At 43.9% G+C, this 17,511-nt stretch overlaps 1 protein-coding gene across 1 annotated transcript in view; it reads left to right on the top strand.

Annotated features, from left to right (window-relative positions):
• Nucleotides 1-17,511, top strand: part of LOC138267580 (ceramide synthase 4-like) — a 263,246-nt gene that overhangs the window by 183,888 nt on the left and 61,847 nt on the right. The window contains exon 5 of the mRNA XM_069216635.1: nucleotides 9,142-9,199. Within this exon, the coding sequence (XP_069072736.1) occupies nucleotides 9,142-9,199 (58 nt within the window). The remainder of the gene's footprint in view (nucleotides 1-9,141; nucleotides 9,200-17,511) is intronic.

Genomic DNA, 17,511 nt, shown 5'->3' with positions numbered 1-17,511 from the left:
AGGCTCAGGAGCGAGGTTACATTCCATCAAAGCTCACAAGATATGTGGAGCTAAAGAAAATAGATTTCAAATTCCACTTTTCCCCTGGGGCTCAGTTACTTTGTATCAACGCTCGCCATTCCTTTTGGGCTCAACTTCTTTGTACAAACATTTCTATTTCTCTAGAGACCGTTAATGTGTGTGATTTTCATCACGGGTGATACTACTTTGCATCATCATTTACATTTCCTCCAGCACTAACTTTGCTGTCAGTCTACACATCTCCCATTTCCTTCTCAGTGTAACTTTGTCCCCTTGTCTCCCTAGCTGCGTTACTTTGTGCCAATGTTCGCATTTCCTGTCAAACTGTATTCTCTACCCATTTTTTTTGGGGGGGGGGGGGGTTATTAATGAATCATTGACGACAACTGAAAGCGTTTAGTGGATGTCATTAGCATACAATATAATGCGCTTAAAAAGAAATGAAAAAGTGTTTTTTATCAAGTACATATAAGCCTACATTGAGTGATCCAACAAGCACTCCTATATTGTGTAACATGCTACGCATACACTAATGTACTTTGGTTCCTCACCAGGAGCATAAAGCAGATTGTAATGTTTGTGCCTTACAAGTACCACACACACACACACACCCACACACAGCCACACACAGACACACACACACCCACACACACACCCCTCCCCCCCCCCGTTAGATGTGATGGAAAATCTGTACATGAAACATCTTGTTTACAATGCTCTCAAGCTCTTGCACGTCAGGAGGGTGTAATTCCACTGGTCGTGCCCTGTACTTTCAAACCGGGGGCTTGTAATCCTGCATTAATAATTTGAAACACAGAACTCCACATCCTAGACTGCACATAATAAATGAGGGCTGGATGAGAACTCACACCTGACATGGAACAACTTACGATCTCTTTTGTTAATGTCAGCCATTACAAATATTTGTTTGTATCCAGGCCAGCAGCACTCTCCAATGAGTAACAATGAACCCCAGATAATAGTGACTGAATCCCAAATAGATGTAGGGGAGCAGTAGTTGTGGCTAGTGCTGGACACCACATTCAGAGTGCCATAGTACCGGTCAGTACCACAAGTCCCTGTTTTTTTTATTTTTTAACAGCAGATTGCATGATGGGACTTGTAGTTGCAATGTAATGGACATACCAATACCAGCATGCAAATGCTGCTGGCTGATGACTAAGGTCAAAACTCTCCATGTCAGTGGGAAATCTTGTTTGCAGTGCTAGACTAAACCATTGGCTTCCTGTATACCAGTGCAATTGGTTTAATAAAGCAAATGAAGACTAGAACTATCAGAATTCATCATGTTTTTAAATTATAGCCCTGGACCTGAAACTTAGTCATGTCAACATGAATTGATCCAGGCAACAGTGGCCCATGAGTCTGTAGTAATGTTCTGAAGGCCCTTCCAACAGCTGCCGGATGGTTCCACTAAGCTTGCCAACTTTCTTAATATCGGCCATTTGTTTATGTTTTGCTATTCTGGAACAGCCAACAGCTGGTGGTTGAAAAATAATTTTGGTAACATTCTCAGGATTCTTTTGCAACATAGCAATTAACCCTCTGCGTTTCCTGTAAGACTCATTCTCAAATGGTTTGGGAACTGCTATATTTTAACTGGCCTGCATGTACAAATACAGTACAGGAAGGTAAAAAATGGCAGGTGGAAACCCTTAACTCGCCTCAAATGTGCCATCTCACAGTGGATGCTGAGGCCTTCAAACTCATCCCCTCTAATAAAAATCATGAAGCTGCTTGTTCCAGAATGCAACCATCTACTGGCTAAAATTATTGGGCTGGGTGAGGGGTTCACAAATGGCATGAGACCTCTTGGCAGGCCTGACCTCAGCTTTCCGAATGGCCCAAACTCCGGGACACTGAGCTGGCAGGCAGTGTGCATGTTCACACCCTTAAGGGTGGACACCACGTGATAACACCATGTGACTACGCAGCTGTGACTGTTGTGTTCGGAGTGGTTGTCACTATAAGGCTTGGCTGAACAGCAATGCTTGTTTATTTAAAGGTGCAGTACCGGGAAAAGAAGGTGAATCTCTGTTGAGAACACGTTTTTCCTTATCGGTCAGTAAACAGTTGTCCAGTGAGACGAACAATAGTTTGATAGGTCTTTGAGACTGTAAATTCCAATTAATTCAGCGTTGTTGTTTTTTGTTTTGTTTATGTTTCATGCATGCATTAGGGTACTCAAATCAAAAGTAGCATTACAAATATTCGTTTTGATAGTTCTTAAGGTTTTCAGTTGTTTGCACTAGTATAGTCTGTTTACAATTTGTATATTTTATTTGGTTGCAGCCATTGAAGTTCTTCCTTTTCTTTAAGGCTTGATGAACAGTTGAGAAGTCATGGAGAGCAAAGTCTAAAGAGACTCAGGAAGGACATAAACTGACCCACAACACCTTCTGTTATTATCCACTTTCTGCCAATGCAGCCATAGGTCATTCATATAATGTAATAATCTAACAAGGCATTTAATCAGTGCTGGGAATGGAAAAATACTTGAGCTACACAACAACAGAGGACGAATCGGGAGGAGTCTAGACAATCGCAGCCAGGCACCTGCCAGAGTATAAGCATTATTTATACAAAGTGCCTCCAAAAGAAATGGACAAGGAAAAATTAAATAATAAAGTAGTTATGGCTCACATTACTGCTCACAAACAAACTCAATTTTAAAATCTAAAAATAAGTCTCAGGGTCCACGTTTAATGCTCTTGCTACAGAGACTGGTGTGTAATCTCGGAACACTAGGTTGACGTCATAAAATATTTTAGAGGCTTCATGTGCTCCTGTAAAGTATCATGTGTAACCTGTAGATCTCAGTACTTAAGATGTTGGAGGAGGTAGTCATGAGTTGGTCTAAACTGTAGATCACACGTCCCATTCCTCGTAAAGATTATAAAATTTAGTACGCCATGCAAACCACTGCGGGCACGCATAAAGGCATGTATTTGAATACAATCACGTTTTTACTCTTTCTTGAACTAACAAAGAAAGTTAATAACATGGGCTCCACTGAGTATGGTGGTAATAAACACTTATTAAGTTCCAAAAGTAATTTAATTTCCATTGTATGCTACATAAATGGTCCACAGTACTATAATGACATAAACATGTAGACTTACATAATCCAGTGCTTGAGTAAGTAGGACCTTTCTGAGTTACTTTTTTTAGAGACCTGTAGCTCTGGTTCACCTGAGGTGCAGCTTCGTCTGGTGGTCCGGCATGAGTGCTCTGCCCTACTCCACTTGGAACACCCAATCCGAACAAGGAAACTAAGACATAAGAAATTACTCATGGCGAGTGCTTAATTTGTTAAAAATGAATAAGTGCTGGGGCCCCGTCAGGCGGCCACTGCAACGTGCACCACTCATTACCCCTGCCAGTGGCAGTACCAAAACAACTATTGACCATCACACTCCCGCACAAGTAACAATTCAGACTAATCCTAGCACCCGAAGCTATACGAATGGCTTGGACAGCAGCTATTAGTCATGTTTAATGTATATTTAATTAATAAACAACAGCCGTTGTGTTTATCTCTAAATTAGACACACAGGGGGTCATTCTGACCCCGGCGGGCGGCGGGCACCGCCCAAACACCGCCCCGCGGTCAGATGACCGCGGGGGGCATTCCGACTTTCCCGCTGGGCCGGCGGGCGATCTGCAAAAGATCGCCCGCCGGCCCAGCGGAAAAGCCCCAGCAAAGATGAAGCCGGCTCCGAATGGAGCCGCCGGATTTGCTGAGGTGCGACGGGTGCAGTGGCACCCGTCGCGATTTTCAGTGTCTGCCAAGCAGACACAGAAAATCTTGCTGGGGCCCTGTTAGGGGGCCCCTGCACTGCCCATGCCAGTGGCATGGGCAGTGCAGGGGCCCCCAGGGGCCCCACGACACCCCCTTCCCGCCAGCCTCTTCCTGGCGGTGTAGGATTCCTTTGGCCAGGGGAAAACCGGCAGGAAACCGCCGGTTTCCCTTTTTTGACCGCGGCTTTACCGCCGCGGTCAGAATTGGCCAGGAAGCACCACCAGCCTGTTGGCGGTGCTTCCGTGGTCGTTGGCCCTGGCGGTCAATGACCGCCAGGGTCAGAATGACCCCCACAGTGCCACCATGTGGAAGACTGTCACAAGTACCTGTGTTGATAATTAGGCGTTGAGCACCATAAATCACTGGTTCAAATCAAGCACTGCTAATAGCCCATGAAGTGAGGATTCTGACTCACAGAATATGTTAAACCCAATCAGGAGAATTTGCAGAACCTATAATGGACTTCAGTTCTTAGCCCCAGTCCTAGAATAGATGAAGAAACCAGTATCCATGTGTGCATACTGTTGGACTTTTTTGCTTATGCAGGGTCATCTCCAATCTTTTTGCCTCCTACCTCCTATTTTTTCTGACCTGTTGCTGTTGGCTTTTGAACTCTGAGCACTTTACCACTGCTAACCAGTGCTAAAGTGCATATGTTCTCTGTGTAAATTGTATTGTTGATTGGTTTATCCATGATTGGCATATTTGATTTACTAGTAAGTCCCTAGTAAAGTGACTTTTAAATCAAATGCTACTAGTGGGCCTGCAGCACTGGTTGTGCCACCCATCTAAGTAGCTCAGTAATCATGTCTCAGACCTGCCACTGCACAGTGTGTGCAGTTGTAAACTGTGAATTCGACTTGGCAACTGTACCCACTTGCCAGGCCTAAACCTTCCCCTTTCTTACACGTAAGGCACCCCTAAGGTAGACCCTAGTTAGCCCCAAGGGCAGGGTGCAGTTTAAGGTTAAGGTAGGAAATATAGTAATGTGTTTTATATATCCTGACAGTGAAATACTGCTAAATTCGTTTTTCACTGTTGCACGGCCTGTCCCTCTCATAGGTTTACATAGGGGCTACCTTTAAATATGAATAAAGTGTAGCTTCCCTTTGGGAGTGGATGGACATGTGGAGTTTGGGGTCTATGTGCTCACAATTTAAAAATACATCTTTTAGTAAAGTTGATTTTGAGATTGTGTGTTTGAAAATTCCACTTTTAGAAAGTGACCATTTTTTTGCTTATACCATTTCTGTGACCCTGCCTGTTTGTGGATTCCCTGTCTGGGTCAGTTTGACAATTGGGCTGGTTGCACCTCACCCTAGACAGTGACACAAAGGGAGCTGGGGTGTAGTCTGAATTTCCTGATGAGCCATCTGTGCTAGGAGGGAGCGGAGGAGTGGTCACTTACACCTGAAAGGGCTGTGACTGCCCTCACACAATGCAGTCTCCGACCCCCTGGTGAGTGTCTGGGGCCTGGTCTGGGCAAGGTAGGATTTCACAATCAAGAGAGACTTTGCTTTGAAGTAGGCCCACTTCAAAGCAGAAAACTGGTATAAGAAGGGCACCCAAAACCACAGACTTTAGATCACTTCTGGATTCCAGAGGAACCTCTGCCTGGAGAAGAGCTGAAGAGCTGAGGAGAAGTGCTGCCCTGTCTGTGACTGTGCTTTGTTGGGCTATCCTGCAGTTGCTGCTTCTGCCTGTGAAAGGGGACAAAGACTGGACTTTGTGGTATATTCCTGCTTGAGAAGAATCTTCAAGGGCTTGGACTGAGCTTGCCCCCGTCCTGAAGTCTCAGGGCCCTCAAAGACTTCCCTTACCAGCATCTGGGCTCTCTGCTGAGACTCCTGCCGTGACAAGTGGTGCCCTATCCAGTTCCTGAGCCCTTGAAAAGAAAAGCTGGTGAAAATTCAAGGAAATCGTCTTCGGACGACCCCGGACCAACGCCGCTGCTGAATCTGGTGACGCCACCTGCAACCGACTCCGTGATCTTCACTGGAACGCGAAGACCTTCACAGGCCTGACACCGCTGCAGCCCCGCAGAAGTCCGCGACTCCGTGGAAGTCGCTGCGCCATGCAGTGACCGATGCCGCTCAAAGTGCGCGGATTCAACATTTCGCACAGACGCCAAAATCCCCAACTTCACGCATTGGTTTGTTTCCATTCTTCACCAAGGTACTGTACCTGGGGGGTCTATGTGACTCCGTGGCCGGCACCGCTGGTGTCAGATTGTTGGGAATGACTCCGTCACAACGTCGTGTTAACACCTCATCGAAGCATTTTGTGTTTCTAAGCGCTATTTTTGAATTTGATCTTTAAAAATTCATAACTTGACTTGTGTATGTCTTGGTCTTGTTTTGTTTAGATAAATATTTCCTAATTTTCTAAACTGGTGTTGTCATTTTGTAGTGTTTTCATTAACTTACTGTGTGTGTTGGTACAAATACTTTACACCTAGCACTCTAAAGTTAAGCCTACTGCTCTGCCAAGCTACCAAGAGGGTAAGCAGGGGTTAGCTGAGGGTGATTCTCTTTTACCCTGACTAGAGTGAGGGTCCTTGCTTGAACAGGAGGTAACCTGCCTGTCAACCAAAGACCCCATTTGTAACACACACATTATAGTTTATTCTAGTTTAATATTAAACATGTGTGGACTGAACGTGCCTAAGTCCTTAGACTCTTAATGTGTGTACAAATAATGTTGTATCTGGGTTATCAGAATTGGTTTTCAGACAGAGACACAAGGTTATCCTTTGAAATCTACAGTTTTCCTATTATATTGCTCTCATTTATGGCACACCTCAAGGTGAGTGCCGTCCATCAGAACTGAAAACTTTATCGCTTGCAGTGGAAAGCGGTGGATGGGATACATGTTCAGGGCTAATGGATGGAGCACCAACTGATATTAATAACAGCACATCCTGTCCCTACAAAGTAGTGCATATGTTTTCATAACCAAATCATTATGACATACAGCAATGCAAGTCATTGCAGTAAGTGTAATGGCCTCACTCATGTTTTTTCTATTGTTTTTATTACAAAGACAAACAATACAACTAAATGGCCCTCAATTACTCATATCAATTGATACACAATATTATCCAGGCAAAAGCATTATCATGCAAATTTACAATCACAGTTAATACATTATGATCATAAAACCACGACCTTCAAAGGCCACACAGCAGACTTTAGTTCAATAATATTCTTTAGAATGTTGTGCGTAATAACCATCATAGAATAGTATATCTTCATTGAACCAAATGTTAACTGGTTAAGTGCTGGTGCCACAGATGGAAAGAGCATGCTGTGTGTGCCCACTGTCTCTCTGTCCCTGATGTTCCTCTGTGCTTCCTTCTTCCAGGCTTATTTTGACAGAGTCCTAATCCCAAGTGGAGACATAAACTACAAATCTAGAATACCGTGGGAAAGAGAAAACCTTAAACTGGTACCCCACACATAGCCTTAAAGGGGTAGCTCCTTTGATCCCCAATTCTGTGGGTCCTGGCTGGTGGAAGCAATGTTAGCTGAGGTGCAGTGCCTTCACCGAGCCTACTCAACCAGTAGTTCACAGACATTCTCAGGATTGCTTCTGCACAAGTCAAGTTCACTTTAGTTGAGAAACCAGCAACATGATACAAAGATTCTTCATTCCAGAAACTGTGGTCATTTTATTTAGTTTCTGTTTAATTCCAATTCATATAATTTCCAAATATTTGAATAATATAAAGAACATCTTGCCAGTTCAACATTCTTGCACAGGATTTAATCGATTATATATATTTTTTGTCTGTGTATCATTTAGTCCTGGGGATCACACACACCACAAAATAGTTCTCGGCGACAAAATGTTAAGTAAGCTGGAGGATCTTTTCATTGTCAAAAAGAGGTTAAATATAGAAATGGTTTAATGTTTTAAAAACTAAATTTTGTGTGTTTTACCTTCCACTGAAACCTCAGTCTCAGTCGTGTTAGATTTTCTTATGAAGAAGTAAGGGTAAGTGAATCATACCCCAGCATTTGCCCCTCATATTTGTCCCACCAGCCTCCATCTTGTTTGCCGATCGTCCGGTCTGCATTTGGTCTCCATCATGTTCACTGAAGCCTGTCACTCAGATGGAGCTTTCCCAGGTACTTGTGCAACGGGATCCACCTCCCATATATTTCTGGAACATATAGAGCAACATCCAGCTCAGGCTCAAGTCTCAGCTCGGGTTGTCCTGTCTCTAAAGAGAACTCTCAGCATTCTGATGTTCAGCAGTAAAGCCCTGGGATACCTCTTCATCCTTGGCCAACAGAAAGTCACTGCTCAATTCCCATCAAACGTATCCTAATTCATTGACCGTGCAATGCTTTTGGCATGTGATTATCCAATCTAAGTAGCTTTCGATTTCCCATTCAGAGTACTGACAAAAGTTATGTTGGCATAAACAACACTAATTCATAGACAATGTCCTGTCATATAGACCTTGTGGGGTGCTCAGCAAGGAAGAGGCAGCAACACCAATGATCTCCAAGTTCAGGAGGTAAATCTCAAGGTACACAAATGTGTCCTTGCAGGCATACCAAAGAAAGGATAGAGTGAGCCCCTCTTATCGTTTGTCAAGGCCAAATCTTTATTATGTTCTCAACAAGTAGCCTTGATCTAACCAACTCATGTTGCATCAGATGGGCATAACCCCTCGACCAATTCAAAATTATTCTATGTCATAGTGTATAGTGTAAGTTAATGAAACGTATGGCCTAACACTAGATTCATTACCTTACAGTTTACAAATTAGCGATGAGACACTCCACATGACAGAATCATTTTGAAAAGAATAATTTTTAATTGTGTCATTACAAGGGTGTTGTCCTTACCAGGAATTATGCCACCAGCTTTACCATGGACACACATTTACTAGACGTGATATTAAGGCCAGAGGGTAATGCCAGCCTGATGAAGCACGTTACAGATATCAAGAGAGCAGCAGACTCACAGTATTACCTGCAGAAGAACTGGACTAGTGGTTGTTGATTCATTAAGTCTTGAGTTCCTTACTCAGCATCCATAATTGACCACTGTCTGTTAACCTCAATACATTGCTTCATTGCAATGTATCTTCTCTATTAAGTATAATAAACTGAAAGTCATTAGCAATTTTATTTTTGCATTGAGTATATATTATGACCTAATTTTTATTGCTCTTTTCCAAATGATCAATTTGTCAGATTTCACTTGATAAATGCTTGACACATTTTCCATTTCCTTGAATCTATTTTCTGTCTCCTTTAAGTGTTTTTCCTTTTTCCATGCAGCTGGAGGTTTGTGTTCTATGTCTTTTCCTTCTTCTTTGGACTGGCTCTCCTGCATGATGTGAGTATATATCATCTTCCGCACCACATCGAGTTAAAGAGCATTGAGAAAATGAATATCTTTTTAATGTCAATATAATTGAACTTTTAATGAGACATCTTTGGTGTACTGCATTACAAAATAAAGGTGAGACATACGTAATAGAAACAGCGCAAGACTGTGATACTAAAAATGAATATTGATAAGCCTATATATATTTGTTTAGCGCTGTACTGACCCAAAGTGTGGATTTACCTTTTAAAGTTAGATATTTGTAAAATAGAATGCACTAGGTGATGAAAATCTCAATGACTTCAACCCTCTGTTGATGTGAATGCCATGTTTGAGGTAATTTATCAAACAGTACTATGTTTATGAGGTTTTACAGAAAAACAATCTCCCCTCTCAACTGAATTGTTCTTTCATTTTTTTCATGTTACATTTTCTATCCCTTTAACTTATGCCAATCTGTGCACCTACTTATAAGTAATTGTTAGTGCTGTTTTGTGGTGTATGAAAGTGAATGCAGTTTTTTAAAAGGCTAATGTGTTTCAAGGTCTAATAATTACTTTTTTGGCTCTGATCGTGTTTTGCCTGTTAATCGACCTAGTATTGAATGTTCTATGTTTGCTACCGAATTACATCATCTGCTTATAAATAATTTGTTGTGCATTATTACACCCACACCACATCCTACTCACAATCCCTTCTTGTCAGTCTTCTAACAGTTACTTTGTAAATTAAATTTAGATTTTTAGATTGCACTTGATCAGTTTTTTCATATTCTTCTATAGTTCTTTTCTTTCATCTCTCTTTTAATGACCTCCTATAATGTTAATGAGTATTGAAAGACTTAGATTTAGATTGTCCCCATACGTGCAAAGTATCCTCAGCTGTGGTGAGCAGCCAAGACTTATCTAGGAGGAGTGTGAAGCATCTGCAGTACCACAGTAGTCACACAGTAACTTATCACACATGAAAGGAACCACACAGTGTTTAAAAAATAAAGGTATTTTATTACAGGGACACTGAACTAAATTACTATAGGTAATCCCCCCTTTCTGGAGGTAAGTACACAAAAAATATACACAGGTAAGTACTAGGAGTTAGCATAAAACCATTAGAAACAGCAGGGGCCCTATAGGGGGGCCAAACCATATACTAAAATAGTGGAAGGGGAGAATGGGTACCCCACCAGAGGATATGAAAGCCATGTGGCTGGGAGAGTATGGAACCCAAAGAGGTAAGTATCTAGAAGCCCCCAGCAACCAGGAGAGCAGAGGTAAGTTACCTGGTCGTCCCATAGGCTAACATGGGGACTTGGAATTGGAATAATGCACAAACAGGACCAGGCCGGTGGATTCCAATGGCAGATTCCAGATGAAGAAGACCTGTAAAAGAAGGGGACAGAGTCCAGTCCATGCAGGAGTGTCCAGATAAGGCTGGAGGCAATGCCTAAGATCCGGGTCGATGGTGGTGGATGAAGTTCAGGAGCTGCAGAGTAGTCATTGAAGTCACCTAGGAGCTGTCCTTCGGCAGTCACCGGATTGCAGATGGGTCAGTGGTCAGAAGGACCACCAACAAGCAAATGAAACTGGAGCTGTTGGAGATGTGCAGAGCTGAAGAGGACCAGCAAGGTCCTGTGGACTCAACCCTTGGAGGGGCGTCCGGACTGACCCTAAGAAGACAGGTTAGCCAGCAGAAGCAGTCGGAGCCCCCACAAGCAACCCACTGGTAGCAGGCACAGTATGTTGCAGTGAGGCCCAGGCAGCACACATGAAGAAGAGTCCCATGTCACTGTAGCAGCAGAGAGGAGTCTGTCCTTGCAGAGGTAGCGTGCTGGGGATCAGAGCTACTTGGAGCCTGAAGATCCCTCACAGCAGGAGTCAACAAGCCTTGGTTACTGTAACAGTCACAGTGCACAGGGATTCTGTCCTGGAGGAAAAGGAAAAGACTGACCGTCTCCCCAGTTGGACAGAAGTCAGAGAGGACCCAGAGGACCCCTTAGAACCACCACCTGTGTTGAAGAACCTTCGCAGGTCCAGAGGTCAGCAGATCTTAACAGCCAGACGTCGTTGCCTTAGGTGCTTGCAGATGCATAGGAGTGACTTCTTCACTCAATGGGAGATTCCTTCTTGCTTCTTTGGTGCAGCTGAAGTCTTGCTAACCCCAGAGGATGCAAAGCCATGGAAATGTTGCAATTTGCTTACAGGAGCTGTGGAAACAATGTTGCAAGGAGAGGTCATCTCAGTGTTGCAGTCTTGCTTGATTCCTATGAAGTCCAGCAGTGGTTCTGGTGACCAGGAGCAGAAGAGGTAATTGCAGATGAGTCCTGGAGGAGTCCTGCATGCAGAATCTGGGGACCCACCTGCAAGGGGCTTGGTCACTTGGCAAGGTGACCACCTATCAGAGGGAGTCACTGACGCCATCTGCCTAACCTGACCAGTCTGATGTTCCTGACGGCCTCTGCCCATCCTGACTTTAAGATGGCATAATCAAGTGGCCATCTGGAGAATCTTTGGGCACCACCCCTGGGGTGGTGATGGACAGGGTAGTGGTCACGCCCCTTTCCTTTGTGTAGTTTCATGCCAGAGCAGGGACAGGGGTCCCTGGACTGGTGCAAGCTGGTTTATGCAAAAAGGGCACCAAATGTGCCCTTCAAAGCAAGCCGGTGGCATGGGGATGCCCCAGCCTTGCAACAAATATTTCCAAGGGAGGGGAGGCTGCACCCATCTCCCACAGGAAAACCTTTGTTCTGCCTTCCCGTGCTTGAGTTGGACAAGCAGCAGGAGGGCAGAAACCTGGGGAGTACATTAAGGAGCCCCCAGAGTGCATAGAATCATGCCACCAATACTGGCATCAATATTGGGGTATGATTCGGACATGTTTGATACCAAACATGCCTAGGTTTGGAGTTACCATTATGTAGCTGGACCATAGGTAGTGACCTATGGCCAGTACATAGCTAAACTGGCTTCCCCACACTTATGAAGTCCAGGGAATTGGAACTGGAGTTTGTAGGGGCACCTCTCTGCTCATGCAGGGGTGTCCACACACACGGGGACCTTCACCCTACCCTTTGGGCTGGAAGAGCGTACAGTGACCTGGTGAAGGGCCCAGCAGTGAAAGGGTTCATGCAACTTTTCAAGCAGGCTGCAAATGGCAGGCCTGCAGACACAGTTTGCATGGGCTCCCATGGGTGGCATAATACATGCTGCAGCCCATGGAGGACCCCTGGTGTACCAATACCCTGGGTACCTAAGTACCATATACTAGGGACATACTTACAGGGGTACACCAGTATGCCAATTGTGGGGTGCAAAGGGTACCAAGACAACCAAATTTAGAGGAGAGAGCAAAACCACTAGGGTCCTGGTTAGCAGAATCCCAGTGAAAGCAGTCTAAATTCACTGATAGCCAGGCAAAATGTGGGGGGTGACCATGCCAGAAAGAGGGACATTCCTACAGAAAGATACATTACAAAACAAGCTGTTGAACATCATTGTTGAGTAAAAAAAACCTCTGCATTAATAGTCAACCCAAACTCAATAAACTCAAAAAATAACTAAAAAGTTTTAGAAAAAGAGAAGACAAGTCTGTGCTTGTGATAATTTAACGTGCTTATCAATGTCTCTGTGTGTAGGTAATGACTTAGTGTGAAGTTTATGCTTTTACTACATAAATATGTCCCCATTTCAGAGCCGAACTCTGCACCGCTTGCCATAACTCCCTTACTGAGTCTATCAATACCAACTACTAATCATGGCTACAATATCCAGGCCAACACTAACCAACTACTGTTCTAGTTTGTTTATTTTGTCTTGTGCATTGAAGTATTTTTCTGGGATTCTTGGTCAGTGGGTGATTTCTGGGAGGTGTCCTGTGTGACTACTATTGTTTTACAGAGTAGGAGCATCGTGAGCCATTCATGACTTCACCTCACTTGCGTCATGGGCCCTCCACACACTCAACTAACTATGGTAATGAAAAGTATATTGCTCTCTACACATCTGCATAGATACTGTACATACCGTGTATGTGAAAATACATGTGGCCAAGTTACATATGCCTTTGGAGCAAGTGTAGTAATACACACATAATTTGGCATTTGTTACTATTGTGCAAATGCCACATCTGATGTTCTTGCCACAGTAAAAGTGCCACTATGTAACCATGAACCTTTGCTCTGTCCTTCACATGCCAATAGCGTACGCAATGAGATTATGCTCTGGTTCTGTTTAAATACATGTATTTATAATGAATGTATATGAATACCATATGGTAAATCGTGTATGCAGATGCATATTGAGTGACAATGTGGAGGATTGGGAGGGGCAGCGTGACCCATGCGAGGCTTCATCTCATGTGTGTATGGCTGATATATTTAAATATATAGATATATATATATATAGAGAGAGAGAGATACATATACTGTATATAGTTAGGACCTAGTTTTCATAGGAAGAACGTTTTTTCTCTTGCCAATAACTTTGGCACCATTTGACGAATCTTCATTACATTTTCAAAACTAATACAACATTCGGTTCAGCTGCTGTCTTGAAAGTTTCGAGGTGATCCATCAAAACGGGGGTGAGAAAACATAGGTTCATTAGACATGCCTACAGCCCAAACCGCTGAACAGAATTACACCAAATTTGGCAGGAAGGTAGATCCTATTCCGTATATTGTGATTTCTGTGATTTGGTGTAAATCCAGTCAATAGTTTTGCCGATCTTAAATGTTAACAAATATAGTTGCCTAGGGACGCGGATTCTCAGTGGATCCAACTGTCCTTGTGCTGATATCTGATTGGCTGCCAACACTTCAACAAGGAAGAGTTGGCAGGCAGGTTGGGACTCGGCTTCATGCGAGTCCCACAAAAAAAGATACAAAAAAAAACTAAATGGGCCAGGATAGGGTTACCCTGAGCACGTACCCTTGGTGCTGGGCTCCCCAAGGGACCCTGCAAGGGCTAAATCTTGGAAACATCTGTGGATGGATCCACAGATTTTTCTGAGACTTTTTTCTATTTTTGCCCGAGTGGGCCAGGTCCCTGGGGCATTGGGGGTTTAAAAAAGGAGGGTGGCGCACTGGCTCCCCTGTTAGGGCTTATATTAGCCCAAGGGACCACCATCTCCCTGGGGCAATGATGCACAAATATGTCGGGGCTGCATGCCCACACCCCAGGGACCTCCACCTCCCTGGTGCAAGATACATTTATAATAATAGGTGGGGTCCTGCGGACTCACCCGGGCCCCAGGAACCACCACCTCCCTGGGGTAAGTTCCTGTTATATATGGGGGGGCGCAAGGCCTACCTCAGCTCTGGAGACCGCCACTTCCCCAGGGAAATTCATTCAAAATAAGAGGGGGCCATGCAGCCCACCTGCATCCCTGGGGAACACCACCTCCCTGGGGCTGAAATAAAATAAGAGAGGGGGTTTGTCACAGACACCTTTCCCCAGGGACCACCACCTCCCCAGGGCTAAACTAATGATAGAGGGGAGGGGAAGGGAGCACCCCTCCCTCATGGAGCCTATAATGGCCCTAGGGACCACAACACCCAAGATAAACTCCTGCTATGTCCCAGGATGATCACCCCTGGGACATAGCTGTTTGCTCTGACTTGGCGGGAGCTTTAACAACTCCCGCCAAGTCACAGCAAGCACTACGGTTCCAGCGGGCCAGGGCTATCAAAGTGCTCTTGCGCACTGAAAGCAGAAGTTTCATCTTTTTCCCTGCCTGCAGAGATACAGGCAGGGAAACAGATGAAACTATTGCTCCTGCACACAGGAAGCTGCATGTTTAGCAGCTCTCTGTGTGCAAGAGCTATGCCGGCTCCCGCACGAGGTGAGGAGTCAGCTGATACTGCTCCCCCTATGGTCCTGTTGCACACTGGGTTCCCCTGGAGACATGGCTGGGGCCCGAGGATGGGGTCCCCAGGCCCAAAATCAGCCTGTTTATGACTGGGTGCCTCAGGGAATGGGGTCCCCTGGAGCCCCAGGGGCCCCGGAGCTGAAATCGGCCCGGGGGAGCGCGCTTCCCCTCTCCCCTAGAGTCTATACTTCTCCTTTTAAATTGTTATGAGTATGCAAATGTGCAAATCACCTGGAAGCTGTGCCATATGGCCGCGCACTCTCCACCTTAGTAGTATGCATATGTCTTCCCATCCTTTAGCCAGGATGATGGACAGCTTATCAAAGGGCCCCCAGTAAATTTTCAGCTAATTTTGGTGGCATGTTCTTGAAGGTCAAGGAATATGTGGACATCACCAGAAAGCAAAGAATCACTTAAGTAATCTAGCCCTGGTTTGATGAAGATTTAAGTCTTTGTAGTCTTGTTGGCTTCTCTTAAGGAGGATCATGTTGCCAAAACACACAAAAGGTCACTGGTGACATTTCCTTGTGCACCATTACACAGCTGCAGTGTACAATACATTCTGGACATTTTCCCAAAAAGGCAGAGAGAACTCCACTTGGGTAGATATTTTGTGCAAAGCTGTGGACTCTTGTGAGCCGTTGCCATGTACTACTAATTACCCCAGATATTACCACACTCATGACAACTTTTATAACGTCAATAAAAATATCAGTGAAACATTAGCAATCAAATATTGAAGAAAAAACTGTGCGTCCGGGGCACGAGTTAAAATTACTTGAAATAACTATAACTGGCGAATTTCTGTGTTTTTTTGCGAGTAAATTCAGAACTATAAACGTCCCTGTAACCTTTGTTTTTTGTGAATTTCTATGTTTTTTTAAAAATTCTATTCCCTAACTATAATGTCCTGTAACCTTTGTTTTTTTCATATATATATATTCTCAGTGGTGGCAGCTGTACAGTTATAGCTACCGCCTTCTGAGCTTTGAGACTTAATTCAATACATAGACACCCATCCATCACTGGTATCGCTAGTGACTTGCACTGTTAGGGGTGGATTAACTGTCCCTTCCAGTGTGTGTTGTTTACATATCATTTTCCTTTGACATGTTTCTCACCCCATTGTGTGGCAGTAATGAATCGTACTGTACCAGGCTAAACTAACACCGCTGTTTACAGGAGCAGTCAACCACTATTTGCTCCAGCTGCGTAAACAGAGACACTGAAAGAGCTCTGCCCCAGGAAGACAACTTTAAAATGCCCTTTAGTTTCTACTCCATATGAGCAACCCACTTTTAAGGTAGCTCCAGTGCTTAAATTATAGGAAATGAGTGCAGGTGCCCATAGTTTTCTTCTAGGCGCCCGCTGTCTTATGCCAGGCTTGCAGAATATCAAGGCTGCCTGTTCTCTTTTCCACTTTGTCTCTTTTTAACACCACCCTCCACTTCCAGCATTTTATCTCTATCTTGTGCATCTTTAACCTGGTCTTTCTCCCCCTTTATTCTCCTACCAGTCATTCTTTCCTCATTGTAATTCTTTTGCTGTCCTTCTCCCCTGACAGATGCAAGAGGGTGTTTCAAACAGAATACAAAGTGTTAAACTAAGTTCTATTCCAAATTCTGCGTGTCTCGCAAGAAAATATATCCATATATTAAAACACATCAGTACTCAACCCTCAACCAAGCTGGGAAAAAAGTTCCACAAATTATTCAGTCCTATTCCGTTCAGAAGAGGCCGCCTATCAAACAATATATTTGTGTGTGGTGGGTTTCAAGTTGAGTTGATGGTCTGGATTACCCATCTGCAGTGTGTTGGTTCATGAGCCCCAAAAGTTATGTCCAAACCAATTGGTTAGAAAAAAAATGTGAGGTTAAGTCTATGTCCTGGTAAATTTCTTCGACGGAGGAATCGGACATTACCTCAAAACTGAAATCTCTACATCCACGAAAAACAATTGCAACGTTTACACCAAACACAAGTTGGCAAAGCATGTACGAAAAACATTAATCTACAGTCCAACAACGTACAAAGTGACTGTTACAGGTATGTAACATGAAAGCAAGGCAAGGGGTGAAGGGATGTGGAACAAATGCTACTGCACTATACATAAATATATATATATATATATATATATATATATATATATATATATATTTGTGTTTTAAACTCCAAACGAAGGGACCTTTTTCAGAAATGTAGAGCTGTAATTCAGTCCCCAGTAACGCAAAACCATACACGTCTAATCTTTGGATTACTGGATACCAATTTGGACTCATCCAGATTAATCTTGACCCACATGCTCATGGAGGGCAAATATGGAACCAGATTCCTATTGCAAGCAGAAAAGTCCCTCGATACTAGAGCTTATAAGGGCTTGGGCAAATAGGGAGTTAATTATATGATTGACGGTAATGCAGACAACAGACTTGCTGGCACATGATGTACTAATTCTCC

Source organism: Pleurodeles waltl, chromosome 12, assembly GCF_031143425.1.
Source record: "Pleurodeles waltl isolate 20211129_DDA chromosome 12, aPleWal1.hap1.20221129, whole genome shotgun sequence".
Lineage (NCBI taxonomy): Eukaryota > Metazoa > Chordata > Amphibia > Caudata > Salamandridae > Pleurodeles > Pleurodeles waltl.
Note: the sequence above shows the minus strand (reverse complement) of the source record. Positions and strands in the feature narration are given on the sequence as shown.